Here is a 14,451-nt window from a genome sequence, read left to right as displayed (position 1 = left end):
AATGCAATATAAAGTCGAGTGAATGGTTAAATTTTACGAAGGAATATGCACAAATTGATATCTGGTTTACAATTCAATTTATGCGAGTTTGGACTAGATACGAAAAACAAATCTGCCCATGGATCCATAAGATAAATGAAAATGCGATGTCGAAGGATTTAATAATAAATATAGCCAAAAAAACATATTATTTTGGAAGAAACAGGACAATAAAACAAAGGTAAACTAGATCACCGCATCTGGACAACAACACACCACCATCGCCTAGTAGACTGGTTTTTCTACCGGTTTCAAAATGCAACTGAGATGCCTTGTCGTCGTTAGATTATGCCAATGCCAGAGTCAATTTCTGCAGTGCGCGCTAGCCAACAGCTTCAATGGAACCAGAAATAACAATATCGTTTTAGAATGATTTCTTTTCATAAGAGACCAATCCATGAATTCCACCTTCAACTTGTGCGGCTCCAGTCCTTACCTGAACAAGTAGAAACAAAACATTAAGTTTAACAAGGTTCAAGAACCAGGAGTTATACACATTATGATACGAAAGGATTTATCATACATATGAAAATCCTCAATTGGCCAAAGTTTGCGACATAAGAATCAGGACACAATTAAAATCAATTCAAAGGATTAAACAAACCTCTAGCCTCAGCACGCCAGATCTGAGCAGGTCATGCGCAGATTGCAGGGAGGAAGCACCAAGATCCTGGAAACCCTGCTTCACCGCCTGCATGGTATAGGGTATGAACTTCAATATAGAACCTTTATCTGCCACAGCACCAACAACTCCTTGAGCAATCTTCAACTTAGCTTTATCACCCAGGTATCGCGCATCGCTTCCCTTTGTCATTGCTTCTAGGGATCCCATGCCTCGATACTTTTTGACTCGACGTCCACCCTGTCTTGTAAAATGCTGCATTGTTAACAAATATACGTAGAATTTGTGCTAACCAAATGTTCTATGAGCAATCAAAATCAGAGCAAAAAAAGAATCACATTTACAAAATATGACAAGATAGCTCCACATAAAGAAGGTAAACTCCTGAAAAACCAACAGTTATAGCTCGTGTAAGCAGAGCATGTAGACGATTATGCACACATTGTTCCTGTATCGATATCATTATTTCCTGATATACCTTCGATAGACAGATAACATTGAAAAAGCAAACGAGAAATCGAGCACAGAAAAGTTCACTTACAGGAACAAGAAAAAATAAAATTAATGTGAAGGTTCATGACAACCTGATACTCATAAGTTCCAGGAGCTTCATTGCTCCCGGCCAGAAAGCTCCCCATCATCACGGTAGATGCTCCAAGGGTCAAAGCTTTAACAATATGCCCAGAATTTGAGATGCCGCCATCAGCTATCACAGGCACGTCATTCTGGGCAGCAAGTGATGCAACCTTGTAGACAGCTGTAGCCTGAAAAAATATTTACACTCCAGTTCACATCTCAAGAACAGTAAAACACTGAATTTTTTCCAACTCCACGACTAAGATAAATCACAATTCAGTTAAAATTTACATGCTACACTGTTGGTTCGAGGCCAATTTCTATTCATTATATATTTTTCAGCTGATTTGCTTTATTAGCAATGCTAATCCGTATTAATTTATCAGCATATCCAATGTTGGTTTCTAAAAGCAGTGTTATGACATAAAAATTGTTTCTTTCAGTGTTATTACTTATTAATATCACGAAAGGGTCAGATTGGCATTGGCAACCAGCAGTATCAGCTTATTCAAACAGGACTACCATATCCAATGCGCACAATTCACATGCGTATCATTACCTGTCCACGACCAACAGCGCATACTTCTTGAGTGGTACAAATTGAACCAGATCCCATCCCAACTCTCAGGCCATCCACACCAGCCTGGATCAAGTTTTGCGCTTGGTAAGTAGTCACCACATTGCCACCAATCAAATCCAACTCGGGGTACATCTTCTTGGCATACTTTATCATCTCAATTTGATAAATCGAATTCCCTTGAGAACTATCAAGCACCACCACATCCACTCCCGCCTTCATTAAATGCTCCAATCTCTCTTTATCCGATTCCCTAGTCCCAATTGAAGCACCAACAAGAAACTCTCCATCAGACCCCAGAGAAGGCAAACCCAACTTTGGAAATCCCCTGATCCTCTCGATGTCATCACTGGTGACTAAATTAACGATTTCTTCTCCCTTTTTTCCATCACCTCTCACCAACGGTACAAATTCAAGCTCATTTTTTGCTAAATATCCAGCAACATCCTCAAAACTGTAATTAGCTGGAAGTGAGACCGAAAATTTTCTCATGTAATCCGAAATCCTTGTTTCCTTATCAGCTAATTTATCCCAGTCACACTTCTGAACCGTTCCTAACAATTTCGAATTCTGAGCCCCCGACTCCGTCACGAAGATGCAAGGAGCAGAAAGAAACTCCTCCGACGATAGAACCGAATCTTGCGGCGATTTAAAGACAAGATCATGATTGAATGGGATTTTGTGCGATTTCGCGAGGCGAACCAGGGATGCTTGGTGGGAAGCGGCGTTGTTGGAATGGATAAAACCGATGGCTCCAAGAGAAGCCATGGCAGCAGCCATGGATGACTCGGTCACTGTGTCCATCGGAGAGGCGACGCAGGGGGTGGCGAGAGCCACGTGGCGGCTGAGCTTGGTGGAGAGAGAAACTGCATCGGTGGGGAAGTCGATGAAGTGCGGTAGGAAGATGACATCGTCGTATGTGTAGGAGTAGCCCTGGCTGAAAAGCCTCGCCGCCGGGAATCCGTCGTCGAGTACTTGAGTTCCGTCCATCCGCCGCCGAGTAACGATAGAGAGGAAATGTTTAATGATAATAATTATTATTATATCTTATATCTTATAAATAAAGAAGAACTAGGGTACCATTACCATAACAAATTTGGCGGAAGCAGACAATACATATATTGGAGGGAAATATACAAACTATGATGACATGCTGATTCCGATATTCCAAGAATCTAATGTCATTGAATCATAATCTATACAACCGGACCGCTTGTGTAAACGAATGAAATTGAATAATGGTAAAATTTTAAGGTTTGAATTTGGTTTAATATAAATATATTTGAGTTTGAACTCGATTCGAAGTTCGATAATTTTAAATATTTTGGCTCGAACTCAACTCGAAATGAAATTTGAGTTCGAGTTCGGCTCAAAATATTCTAACATATTCGTAAATTATTTCTCGGATATTAAGGTTCGAAATATTCGAAAATGTTTGAAATGTATATATATTTGTTATGTAATTATATTATGTTAATTAAATATTAAGGTTCGCGAACTATTCGCGAACTATCGAACAAAAATAAATTTGGCTCGAGCTCGGCTAAAAAAAAGTTCGAACATTTTCGAATTCGGCTCGAGTTCGATAAGTTCGAATACGAATTAAATATTTATCGAGTCTGCTTGAAAAACTCACGAACAGGTTCGATTCGTTTGCATCCCTATACACCGCACACACGTAACGTTTTATATAAATATTATGTTTTGTGTGTATATAATATAAATTTACTTTTATCAAGTATTTGATTTAATTTTTTTTTGTGCAATTTGATAATTTTGTGGGTTTTTTTTTGTTTTTTTTGTTTAAAAAAAAAAGAATAAGCATACTAAGAGACCACTAAGGTACTCTTGCTTTATATATAATATAAATATATATAAATATATATATATATATTATATGAATAAAAAATGTGGAAAGAAAGAAAAATAAATTTATAAAAATCCATCCATCCCAAAATTTTGTTTTTAAGATAGATTAAAAAATAAGTTGGAAAAATGAATTTACAAGAAATTTAATATCATATTCTTATTTTATTTCTTCAAAAAATAGTTATATGTTTTCTAAGATTTAGTTAAAATGAAAAAATTAAGAAAAAAATATTATTAAATATAGAAACTGAACAATTTGAGACAACCTAAAAATGCAGAAGCATGTATAATGGAAATGGAGTGAGTATAATAATATATTATCCTCATATTTTTCGAGTTATCACTAAAAAGATATGATTTCAAGTCATTTAATTGTTATTTTTTCATACGAAATGTAAAGAAACCTGAGTAGGTAATTATAATATGACATCACCTGTTCGGCACAGAATCTATAGTAAAAATGCATATGTTTTTTTAGCAAAATAACCGATTTGATGCATAATGAGGTTTGACAGAATTATTTCACGATGAAATACGGGCATCACGTCAGAATTTTGTTGGGTGAGGGATTTGAGTACAATTTCCAATTAAAGGGCTTTCTACAAATCATAGCATTCGATTCAGTTAATAGGGAATACAAATTCGTTGATCACTAGATTTGAAACGTGAAATGGATTTTTTTAACTTAAATTCAAATATATTGATAGAATTAAAAGAATAATTAAAATTAACATAGAAATATATCAACAAAAAAAATTTATTTTTGGTTTTTGAGGTAGTAGTTCTTGTTTCTAGGATTTTTACATCTACAAATTTTGAGTCTTCTTTTGTTGCCTAGCCTTGACGCCTGATACCATGCAAATGTTGAGCCGCAACACAATCAAAAGTCATGTTTCTGCAGAACCATCTTGTACCTCATATTTTCCAGAAGTTTAAGAGCAAGATTCCAAATAATATCATTTTTAAAATAACACCTGCAACACACTCCATTAAATTGAGATTTGTGAACATTGGCTAAGTCTTTAAAAATGATTTGGGGCTCAGTGGCATATTCTTTTGAGTTTATACCACAAAACTATTGAAAAACTATTTACAGCAAATACAGCAAGTTTTGAAGAGTGTTCCTTCAGAGATTCTGATTTTCAATCATTGAGAAAGTTCAGAATTAGCATGGTTGACTGTAGTCAAAACATCACCAGGAACACAATAACACACATCAATTGCATATTTCTTGTGATAAAATTCACCCCAAAAAAATAATAACAAAAAACAAATAGATCGAGAAAAGGTGTGAAGCTCAGATAAAGACGTGAGAAAAGAGTGTATTCCCAGACCTTACACAAAGAAGGTCTCGTAATGAGCTGGGATTCAAATCATATGTCATCACCGCAAACACCCTTTTCCGGATTCTCAAAATGGGAAATTAAAGAAAAGTAGAATCCAGGGGAGGGAGGGGAGGCTGCGATCGATAAAATTGGGCATCGGAATGTGGAAACAAAAGGCGTATTGCCAGTAAGGGTTGAAACATAATCCCAAAAGATGGGTAAAGTGTCATGTTAATAAAGGGGAAGGGTTTTGTTATACTAGACCTTTAGAATTGTTGAGCTGAAATTCCATCTCAATTTTTTTAAAAAAACGAAATAGAAACTTGAGACTCAATTTTTGGATTTAGAAAAATTAAAATTCAAAGGATACAAAAAATTGTTTTTAAAATAAATTTGTCAGGAAATCGCTTTTTTACCAACAAAGATCACATCTTGAAAACGAATTAAATAATATAAAAACAAAAATTTTCACTGAGAAGAATAAATTAATTATTAACCTTTGCAAATATGTGTTCCTGCGCTACTATCAACAACGATTCTAACCCAATGTTCTCAAATTTTGGAGCTCGAAAAAATCGAAACTTTGAAAAAAGATCGAAAGTGCACCACGAAGTTCTCCGATGAACTTCTGATTAGATTCCAGAAATCGATCGGAAAAAAGAGAATATAATAACCTCAAGTCGACGAGGATTAAATGTAGGTGCATCTGAATGCAGCGGCTCCACCTAAACGAAGCCACTGCCAGAATCTCAGCACAAAAAACATTCTTATCGGCAACGTAAAGCGCTGAAAACACCATATACGAATCGAGTGCATCAGTGACTCTAATTTGTTGCCTGTATCTCACAAACCAAAACGAAATCGAATCACAAAAGAAACACAAAGCAAATCAAAGGCTCAGATAATAATGATTGATAGCATCAACAAGCCCAATTCAAGAGCTTTCATAGTTTGATGGTATAATTTTCGGCATCACCGCCTCTTTTACTGTATCACAATCAACACAAAAAACTGAGAAAATTGGAGATGGAGACCTCAGAAACTAGATTTAGAAGACACATCAGAGGAATCTTTTGAAAAGATCTTCAGATGGTACGGACAATTATTCTGCATCAATGGCCTCCGATCTCGTATAGAGAAGTGAAAATTGTGCGTGCGTGTGTATGAGATTGAGAGAAGGATGGTGGGAAGAAGGTTGCAATGGAGGCAATATATACACACGGCGAAACCCTAATATTTTCTGTGTGGAGTAATTTACAGGTGTGCCCCCACGAGTATGTGGGCTGTGGGCCTGTGGCTAGCCTTGTTGGACTGATGCAGCGAAACCCACGTGCAGAAATTTTCTAAAGTTGTTCGTTTTCACCTAAATTTTGAAGTATGATTTTTGTCTTTTTTTTTCTTTTCTAATCTTTATTTAGTTTATTAAATATGAATGAAAAATCGCTTGATTAATGTTACTCGCATTTATTTTACTCTGGTAATTCGATATTTTTTTTACCAATTTGGTTTAGTTCACAAGTTGTGTTAATCAATTCAAAGTAGAGAGAAAAAACATAAAATTAAGCATTTAATGAAAAAAGAAAGTTAAAATTATTATTTGGCTGATATGAATTCTGATTAATATTGCTATCGCTATTATATATAACGACTTATCATATGCGTGTTAATTCAATTATATCACCGTTTTCTTTATCTGATAATGTTTATTTGTTGTGATTCTCCTTTAATCTCAGTTATTGTTTACTTCCACTTTTGTCTTCCAAGATTTTATCTCATTTGGATGCTAGAAATATGGTGTTTTTTTTGTAGGGAACAATCTTATCTGCATCACATCAGTTTCAATGGTAAATTTGTTTATAAAAGTGTTCGGAGTAAAATTAAATCTACAAATTTATTACCTATAAAAAAGTTTATAAAGTATAATCCCTTGGAAATAAAATAAATGTAATGCGAGAACTAACTTCATTTTCCTTTTTTTTTTTTTTGAAATGATGTAAACTACACTTTAACCGTGAATGAATTGATGTAAAAAAAAAAAAAAAAAACCGTGAATGAATTGTGGAGTGGAAATAAATTAAATAATTAGTGAATTACCACTTACATTGTATGAACCAAATCATATATCCAGGAAAAATTTGAGTCATCTTCAAAGAAAAAATTTTAAATTTCATATCAAACGTCAGTAACGGATGATTCGATCCTACGGAGGGACATCACACCTCTACCTAGGGAAGTTTCGATGCTACACATGGGGCACTACCCGATATGTAGCATGGTGGGTTTTGATTGGCCCAAATCAATTGGTCCCACATAAAAGCATGTGAGGCACACCGATTTGGGTCAATCATGGAGGGCCACGTTGCCCATGGGATAGCTTTTATGTGGCCCACCGATTTGGGCCAATCATAGAGAGCCACGTTGACCATTGGGTATTATCCCATGGGCAGCATGTACAAAACCCTCTAGAGGATTCAAGATCGGGATTAGGGGTGTAAACGAGTCAAGCTACTCAGGAGCAACTCGTGAGTAGCTCGGTCAAAGCTCGACTCGAGCTTGATTTGACCGAGCTCGAGTAACTCGAGCATATAATCGAGCTCAAATCGAGCTTTGAAACTATGTGCTCGCGAGCTACTCGATAAGCCACATATATAAAAAAAATATATAAATAAAAATATATATAAATATAATATATATAATATAATATTATATTTATTTCTTTATAATATTTATTTATTTTATTTATATATTTATTTATTTTATAATTTATAATATATATAATCTTATATTTATTTATTTATTCATATATTTTTAATTTATATATATATATAATTTTTAAGCTCGAGCTCGAGCACTCAAACTACAAACGAGCTCGAGCTCGAGCACATATTTAACTACTCGATCGAGCTCGAGCTCAAATAGTAAAATATGAGTCGAGCTCGAGCTCGAGTAGTCTACTCGAGCTCGGCTCGGCTCGGCTCGATAACATCCCTAGTCGGGATTGACACTTTTTCACATGAGTCCCACATGCATGAAAAAGATGGGTGGCAATTCTACTGTGGGGTACTACCCCTATAGTACCAAAGTTCCCGTCAGTAACATAGGTAATTTGACTGCAAATGCATCATTTGAAGATAATATATCTAAAGGCCACGAAGACACAGAAGAAACAGCAGATTAAGTTAGTTATGATCAGAAAAGCTACTTAAAACAGTGTGCCCTTATTGTTACCCAAGCAAACCGACCCTGGAGCATCAAACCGATTTCTGGTTAACAGGAATGTCCGGCTGTTATTGCCAATATCATACCTTGCTCTTGTGCTCTGGTCTATGAGTGAACTCAAAGTCTATATGAACAAAAGCTCTTTCAACCTCGGGAAGTTGCTCGAGCTTTTCTTGCAATGTTTCACCGATATTGTGGGCTTGACTCAACAGCATGTCTTCTGGCAACACAATGTCGACCTCCACAAAGTAATGGCAACCAAAGGTGTAAGCTCTCACAGTATCAATGTGCTTGATCTCTTTGTGATGGTTCCATATGAGATATGTTAGTTTTGCAAGAAAATCTGGCGGAGCTGTTCTTCCAATCAAAGACCAAACGTTTTCCACGACAGTTTTCGCCCATGTGTTGATTGTATAAATTGCTATCTGCATTATAGAAAGAAATGTCTTCACAAAAATGAATATGTCGGGCATTTTAGGATCACTTAATCCAACGGACACTATAAACTGCATTGAACATCATATGAAAGAAACCTATTATGTCGACAATTTTCTCAAAGTCAATTGAGACATCCGTTGTTTAAAAAACATGACATTTGGAACTCTTTCCATTTCTCGAATTACAAGTGACAGACTCACAATTATGGCACCAGTGGGGTCAATCCACCAGAAGAATCGGACTGCCAAAACAGCAGTTACCAGTCCGACTGAGTTGGTGATGACATCAAAGAAATGATCTTGCGCGTAGGCTCTAACGATTTCATTCTTGAATCTGCGGCAATAAAGCATAAGAAAAAACTTCACAATAGTTACAGAAATCATGATCCCTATCATCCACATCTCCTTCTTATGGTCCATCTTTGGACCAGTCTGCAAAAACGGGAAAAGTAAATTGTTAGAGGAAAACAACAACATAAATGGGAACTTGACAGTTGAATATTTACATGCTTCTGTAGATAGCTGCATAATTGATCAAGCTGTCTGAGAAATGAGTAAAATCAAAAGTAAATACCTTAGCAACGAGTTGCCGGACAGATTCCAGTATAATTTGCAATCCAAGAGTTGCCATTACGGATGCAAAAACAATAATTCCCTGCAAACAATATACTTGTTCAGCTCAGAAAAATTGAGCTAAAGCACTTCCTCACAAAGTATTACTAGTATGGACACCTTGACCAGAAAAAAGGGTAAAAACTTCAACCTATTCTTTTACCAGTTCTCGAGACAACCAACCCAAAAATAATCATCAATTTTATATCAGAAATATGGTAACTAAAAGTGAATTCTCATCCAAAACAATAATGAACCACTTTCCTAGTTCATCCGGCGCATGCAAAATTGACATGTAGATAAGTTTTCCCAACAAGCCAATATAAGTATAAAATAAGTAAAAATAAGGAGTGTGATGGCATGCTATAGATGTATGCATATCATCGATTTGTCTTTTGGAAGTCTATAATAAAGTGGAAATACTATAAAAAAATCACTCATCTTTATAATCGGATCGTAATACGCTCCGTTGTCTTATTTTTATAAATAACACCATGTGATGGCTTACCACTGGTTGCATCCGCTTCTTTCCTATTGGGTAGGAATACTGGTTTGGATTTTTCATGGCATGAGAAGTAAACCACAGAATCAGCCCTGATAACAGATCTAGGAAAGAATCCATGGTTGAGGCGATGACAGCCAATGATCTGCTCTCAACTGAAGCATATACTTTTGCTAGAAAAAGGAATAAATTGGCTATGTTGGAGATATGAATAGCCATCCTTTCACTCCTGGCCAGTGCTCTGATTTCATCCTGGTAGAAATTGGAGAATAAAAGATAAAGATGCAAGTATGTTTTATCTATTATAAAGTAGTTAATCACCATTAGAAGACTATATGCTACATAAAAAATAAAAACAAAATCATGATTCGACACTTCTCTGCCTCCAAGATGCACGTCAAACGTTGTGCTGACTGCTGCGACCAACTAAGATTCTCTCCCCAGGCCAGCTTATATGATGTATTCTTTACTTACATTGATTGATAAGAAAGGGACTAGCCAAAGTGTACTTAGTGTTTCCACTATTGCCATACATTTTAAGAAGCGGGATAATGAGCTTTGTAATTAATGTGTTGGAGTGTCGAAGAGAGAAGATATCGGGAATTTCTGCAGAATTAAATATTACTATTGTTTGGCTTATTTTCCGGGTATTCTCCTCTTCTTATACCCTCACTTGTACAACTGTTGTTAGTCGTGACTAGATCTCAGTGCATGTAGCTAACTGACAATGTTACAAATTTACAATGCATTTACTATTAATAAGTAACTATATAATCTGCTAGTTTTGTTGGTAAGCTCTTGTTCGCTATCTTTCTTTTCCTCTGCTTTCTCTTTACCAGAGTATGCCTGGGCTTCAAAATCATGACATCAAGATTACACCTTTCCTCAAGTATCATAGTTTTCCTCGAGATAATTGACGGTGTTTCTTTACAAATGAAATGTAGAATCATACCAGACTCCAAAACTAACCTCTGTCGGAGCATCAGGTAAACCACCTATTTCATGCATCGTCTCCATTTCAGTGAATCCTTCTAGGAGTCTCTCCTGCTTCTTATAATATTCGGCAACTTTTCCTCTCTCTTGGGAAAAAGAAAAACGAAGACATCAAATATCAACGTTGTTTTCGTTCCAAAAAAAAAAAAACCAGATAAATTTCAATTGTGAAATCACCATTGTAAACATGGAGGGGAACAGTGTAAGTAGAAGCGATAACCCATAAGGAAGGAATCAAACAAGACACCCAATTTTAAATCTAGGAAATAATGCAAACTATGGAAAGTTCTGAAAAAGGTGATGCTATAAAAACTAAAAAGCTTGGAATATCGAAAATAAAAAAAATCAAACATCCAGGCTACAGCATCCTAACAAATTAGTCCAGGAGTGCTAGCCTGTGTTTCTCCTCCACACACGCACGCGCATACATAAGAGAGGAAATTCGCTCATAAAGATTAAGATCCGTACAAATGATTCTCACTCTGAAACATCCACTCTACACAGAACATGAAATATCCTCTCTGTTACGCTTATCCACGGCATAAACAACGGATTATAGAGCTCATGAGTACATCAACGCACGTTCACACGTCAACACAAAATCCTGGAAAACATACTTTTACCGCGGAGCAGACGCCGGAGACTGAACGACTGGTGACGGTGATCGGAACAGCGCTCCGGCAACCGAAATTCGTTAATGTCGAGCCTCCACGACGACTGCTGGCCGTCGATCTCCGACGAGCCGAGCAACTCAGCCTTGCAACTCTCGCCGCCGCCGCCGCCAGTAGCGCTCGCCATATTTGAAAGTGATAAATGTATGAATGGTTGCGCGGGGGGGTTATGTGGTGAGGGAGTTGTAAACCTCCCCGGAACCTTCAACAACTTTTAGCCTTGAAATAAGCGTGGGCGGGACACGAGTGAAGAATTATGCCGTGTGAGATTTTCATGTGGTGATCAATTATTGGATGGAATGGATCCCAATGGGGTCCACCCAATTTCGCCATGTTATAATTCTATTTTTTTATTATTATTATAATTTATACACACACCATAAAATTTCCTTTTTTTGATAATATTATACGCCATAATTAAAACGGCATATTCTTCGGCTGCTCGCGCGGTTTCAATTTCTCATTTTCTAAATTCTAAACTTTTGTTCTTGTTTATTTTTATTATATGTGAAAAAAATAACTAAGAGTAGGTCTAAACCTTCGTTATAATCCATACTTACGACGCAAAAAAATATTTTTAATATAAAAAAATATTATTTCATAAGTCGGGTCGAATTGAATATCGGTATTACAAAATTGACACGTGAGATAGTTTTATAATAATTTTTTTGATTAATTAATCAGCTATTGGTTAAAATCAAACATTAAAAAAAATCTTCTCAATTGTGTTTTCAAAACTTACTTTAAAAACATTTTTTCAAAAATATTTGACAAAAATTATATATATATTTATCTATTCTATTATATTAGGTGTAAGGTCATATCAAATTGGTACGTTGGTGTTGCCTCTTTGTTTTTTATTTTTTTTTTTACAATGATTTAATATTTTTATTTTCTATAATTATTTAATAAAAAAATGGACTGTATATGTACGCAAAAACGAACTATATAAACACGCAATACGTGCAATTCACTACTAATTCTCTGTTAAAGCTATATCTTTGGTATGTTGATGTGGCATTTTTTTTATTTAGTTATTTTTACATTTCTTTTTTTGTCGTTTTTTCACTTAATTTCTCTATTTACTATATTACCCGATTAGTTTATTTTATTTAACATAATTGAAACATAATTTTGCTGAAATAAAATAACATAATGTTTTGGGTGCACCTAAATACTAGTATATTATATATGTAAAGTAATAGAAAAATAATTACGTGTGGGAGACCAGATGGTCGTCCACTCACTTAATTAGAAAGTTGCATAAAAGAAAAAGGATTTCCACTTGTATTAACCGTGATGTTATCGGAGATTATGGTGATCAATCAACTTATAATATAAGAAATTGAAAACTATAGTTCAACTTAGATGATAATAATTGCAACTCAGCCAAACTAACAAGATTACGACACATATGAGCTTTTTGCATCAAAGAAAAACGATTTCCACATAGTTTTGGTGGAATTAAGCGCATGTTTGACGATTAATCTACATGAAATTACACGATAAATTATTTGTTAACTATATTTTATATAAAACTAGTATTTCACCCGTACGATGTACGGGTTATATTTTGTGTATAATATAATTAAATTGGATTAAATTAAAATTTTGACTATAAAAGTAAAATGTAAACAAATTTAATTTTACAGTGAATAATTTTCAAAAAAAGTCATACATGGCAATTTGTTCTTGCACGAAACATCTAAAGAACCACCCACTGGTTCATCGCCAATTGTATTAAAAATGTCATCATTTCGTCCACAAAATTTTTCCACAAAGTGCATGACAATTTGTTGTGCCTAAAAATTTATTGATAGACTTGGAAGATATCGTAATTAAACTTTATAATCACCACATAAATTAAATATTAATTTAAAATTTTTTTTACTCTAAATCTTTAATGACAAAATCAATTAGCTTTGTAGGACGGCCATTGATTTGTTAGGTTTGTCTCTTGAAATCATTGTCCCAATCACATCTAGAAAAAAAAAATTAACACATTAAAATATAATAATAAATTTTAAGATCATTAAAATACACTTCAAGAATAAACGTACCAAAAATTTCAGATTCATCGATGACTTCTGTTGTCGTCAAATCTTTGAAGTTCTTGAATTCAAACATCTTTGATGAAAATTTGTGATCTTCTATTTCGCTAACATTGGTCTTATAGATTAGATTAATTTTGTAAATGTTAGATGTGGTTTTGATTTTCATTTTATTTTGCACAACTATCATATTTTTAATAGCATAAAGACGACCTTCTTTGAGTATTGGCCTCAATTTGTCAATGACATTATTTTTTATAGTTGCATGTATGCGTAATCCATGAAGTTGAGAGGGAAAAAAAAAAAGCTAAGTGAGGTTGAAGATAAAAATAAATATCAAAAGGTTAGTAAAATTAAAGCACAACAACTGAAATTTTAATAGAAATTAAATATAAATCTCATAAAGTTCATGTACCTCAATATCTTGGAATATACATTCCATTTTTTGTTTTTCCTTGCTTTGGTATGGAGGTAGATTGTAATAGTGTATTAATCTTAACTTCAGCGCCCAATGCCAGTCTGAAAGATTAATATCACAAATAACTTGAAACAATGTGTCATTTTGTATGTATTGAACAGTGATTATGTATACTGATTCGAGATTCTGCGTGACAATTTGAAGAAGTTAAATTCTTCACAATTTAGATGTTAAATATATGTTTATTTTTAAAATAATAATTGGGATCTAATCAAAATTGGAAATGTATCTATTTTTGTTATTATTTTTGATTTTATTGTTTTAGTTACAGGTTGAAATATTATTAGTTATTTTGTTCCATTTTTTTATTATGGAGATTACATAAATAAATTTATTTCTATTGTAGATAAATATATGTAAATATTTATACGGTTTATACATGTTTATAAATCTATAAATTTTGGTATATTTAGAATAAAATAGTTTGTTATAAATATGGTTAATAATAATTCAAAATGAATATTTGAAGCTTTGTATATG

The 14,451-nt window shown here is 34.4% G+C and overlaps 2 protein-coding genes and 4 non-coding genes across 6 annotated transcripts; all 6 read right to left on the bottom strand.

The window, feature by feature from the left end:
* Positions 1 to 155: 155 nt before the first annotated feature.
* LOC140890938 (inosine-5'-monophosphate dehydrogenase 2-like) lies at positions 156 to 2,906 on the bottom strand. The gene is made up of 4 exons (XM_073299115.1): positions 1,797 to 2,906; positions 1,246 to 1,425; positions 644 to 901; positions 156 to 475 (listed from the first exon to the last, which is right to left on the bottom strand). The coding sequence occupies exons 1-4, from the start codon at positions 2,802 to 2,804 to the stop codon at positions 404 to 406; spliced, it is 1,518 nt and encodes a 505-aa protein (XP_073155216.1). The 5' UTR covers positions 2,805 to 2,906; the 3' UTR covers positions 156 to 403.
* A 1,896-nt stretch (positions 2,907 to 4,802) lies between these two features.
* Positions 4,803 to 4,886, bottom strand: LOC140893684 (small nucleolar RNA snoR53Y). Its single transcript, XR_012153275.1, has one exon. It is a non-coding gene; the product is annotated as a small nucleolar RNA snoR53Y (small nucleolar RNA).
* Positions 4,887 to 4,970: 84 nt separating this feature from the next.
* Positions 4,971 to 5,080, bottom strand: LOC140893677 (small nucleolar RNA snoR69Y). The gene has a single exon (XR_012153270.1). It is a non-coding gene; the product is annotated as a small nucleolar RNA snoR69Y (small nucleolar RNA).
* Positions 5,081 to 5,901: 821 nt separating this feature from the next.
* Positions 5,902 to 5,989, bottom strand: LOC140893688 (small nucleolar RNA snoR116). Its single transcript, XR_012153280.1, has one exon. It is a non-coding gene; the product is annotated as a small nucleolar RNA snoR116 (small nucleolar RNA).
* A 49-nt stretch (positions 5,990 to 6,038) lies between these two features.
* Positions 6,039 to 6,129, bottom strand: LOC140893689 (small nucleolar RNA snoR117). The gene has a single exon (XR_012153281.1). It is a non-coding gene; the product is annotated as a small nucleolar RNA snoR117 (small nucleolar RNA).
* A 1,972-nt stretch (positions 6,130 to 8,101) lies between these two features.
* Positions 8,102 to 11,667, bottom strand: LOC140886760 (metal tolerance protein 9). Its single transcript, XM_073293565.1, has 6 exons — positions 11,389 to 11,667; positions 10,748 to 10,857; positions 9,785 to 10,030; positions 9,239 to 9,319; positions 8,866 to 9,096; positions 8,102 to 8,652 (listed from the first exon to the last, which is right to left on the bottom strand). Exons 1-6 carry the CDS (start codon positions 11,567 to 11,569, stop codon positions 8,308 to 8,310), a joined length of 1,194 nt encoding a protein of 397 aa, XP_073149666.1. The 5' UTR covers positions 11,570 to 11,667; the 3' UTR covers positions 8,102 to 8,307.
* Between the last annotated feature and the right edge of the window lie 2,784 nt (positions 11,668 to 14,451).

Source organism: Henckelia pumila, chromosome 3, assembly GCF_033568475.1.
Source record: "Henckelia pumila isolate YLH828 chromosome 3, ASM3356847v2, whole genome shotgun sequence".
NCBI classification, from domain to species: Eukaryota; Viridiplantae; Streptophyta; class Magnoliopsida; order Lamiales; family Gesneriaceae; genus Henckelia; species Henckelia pumila.
The sequence above is the reverse complement of the archived record's forward strand: the minus strand, read 5'-3'. Positions and strand labels throughout refer to the sequence as shown.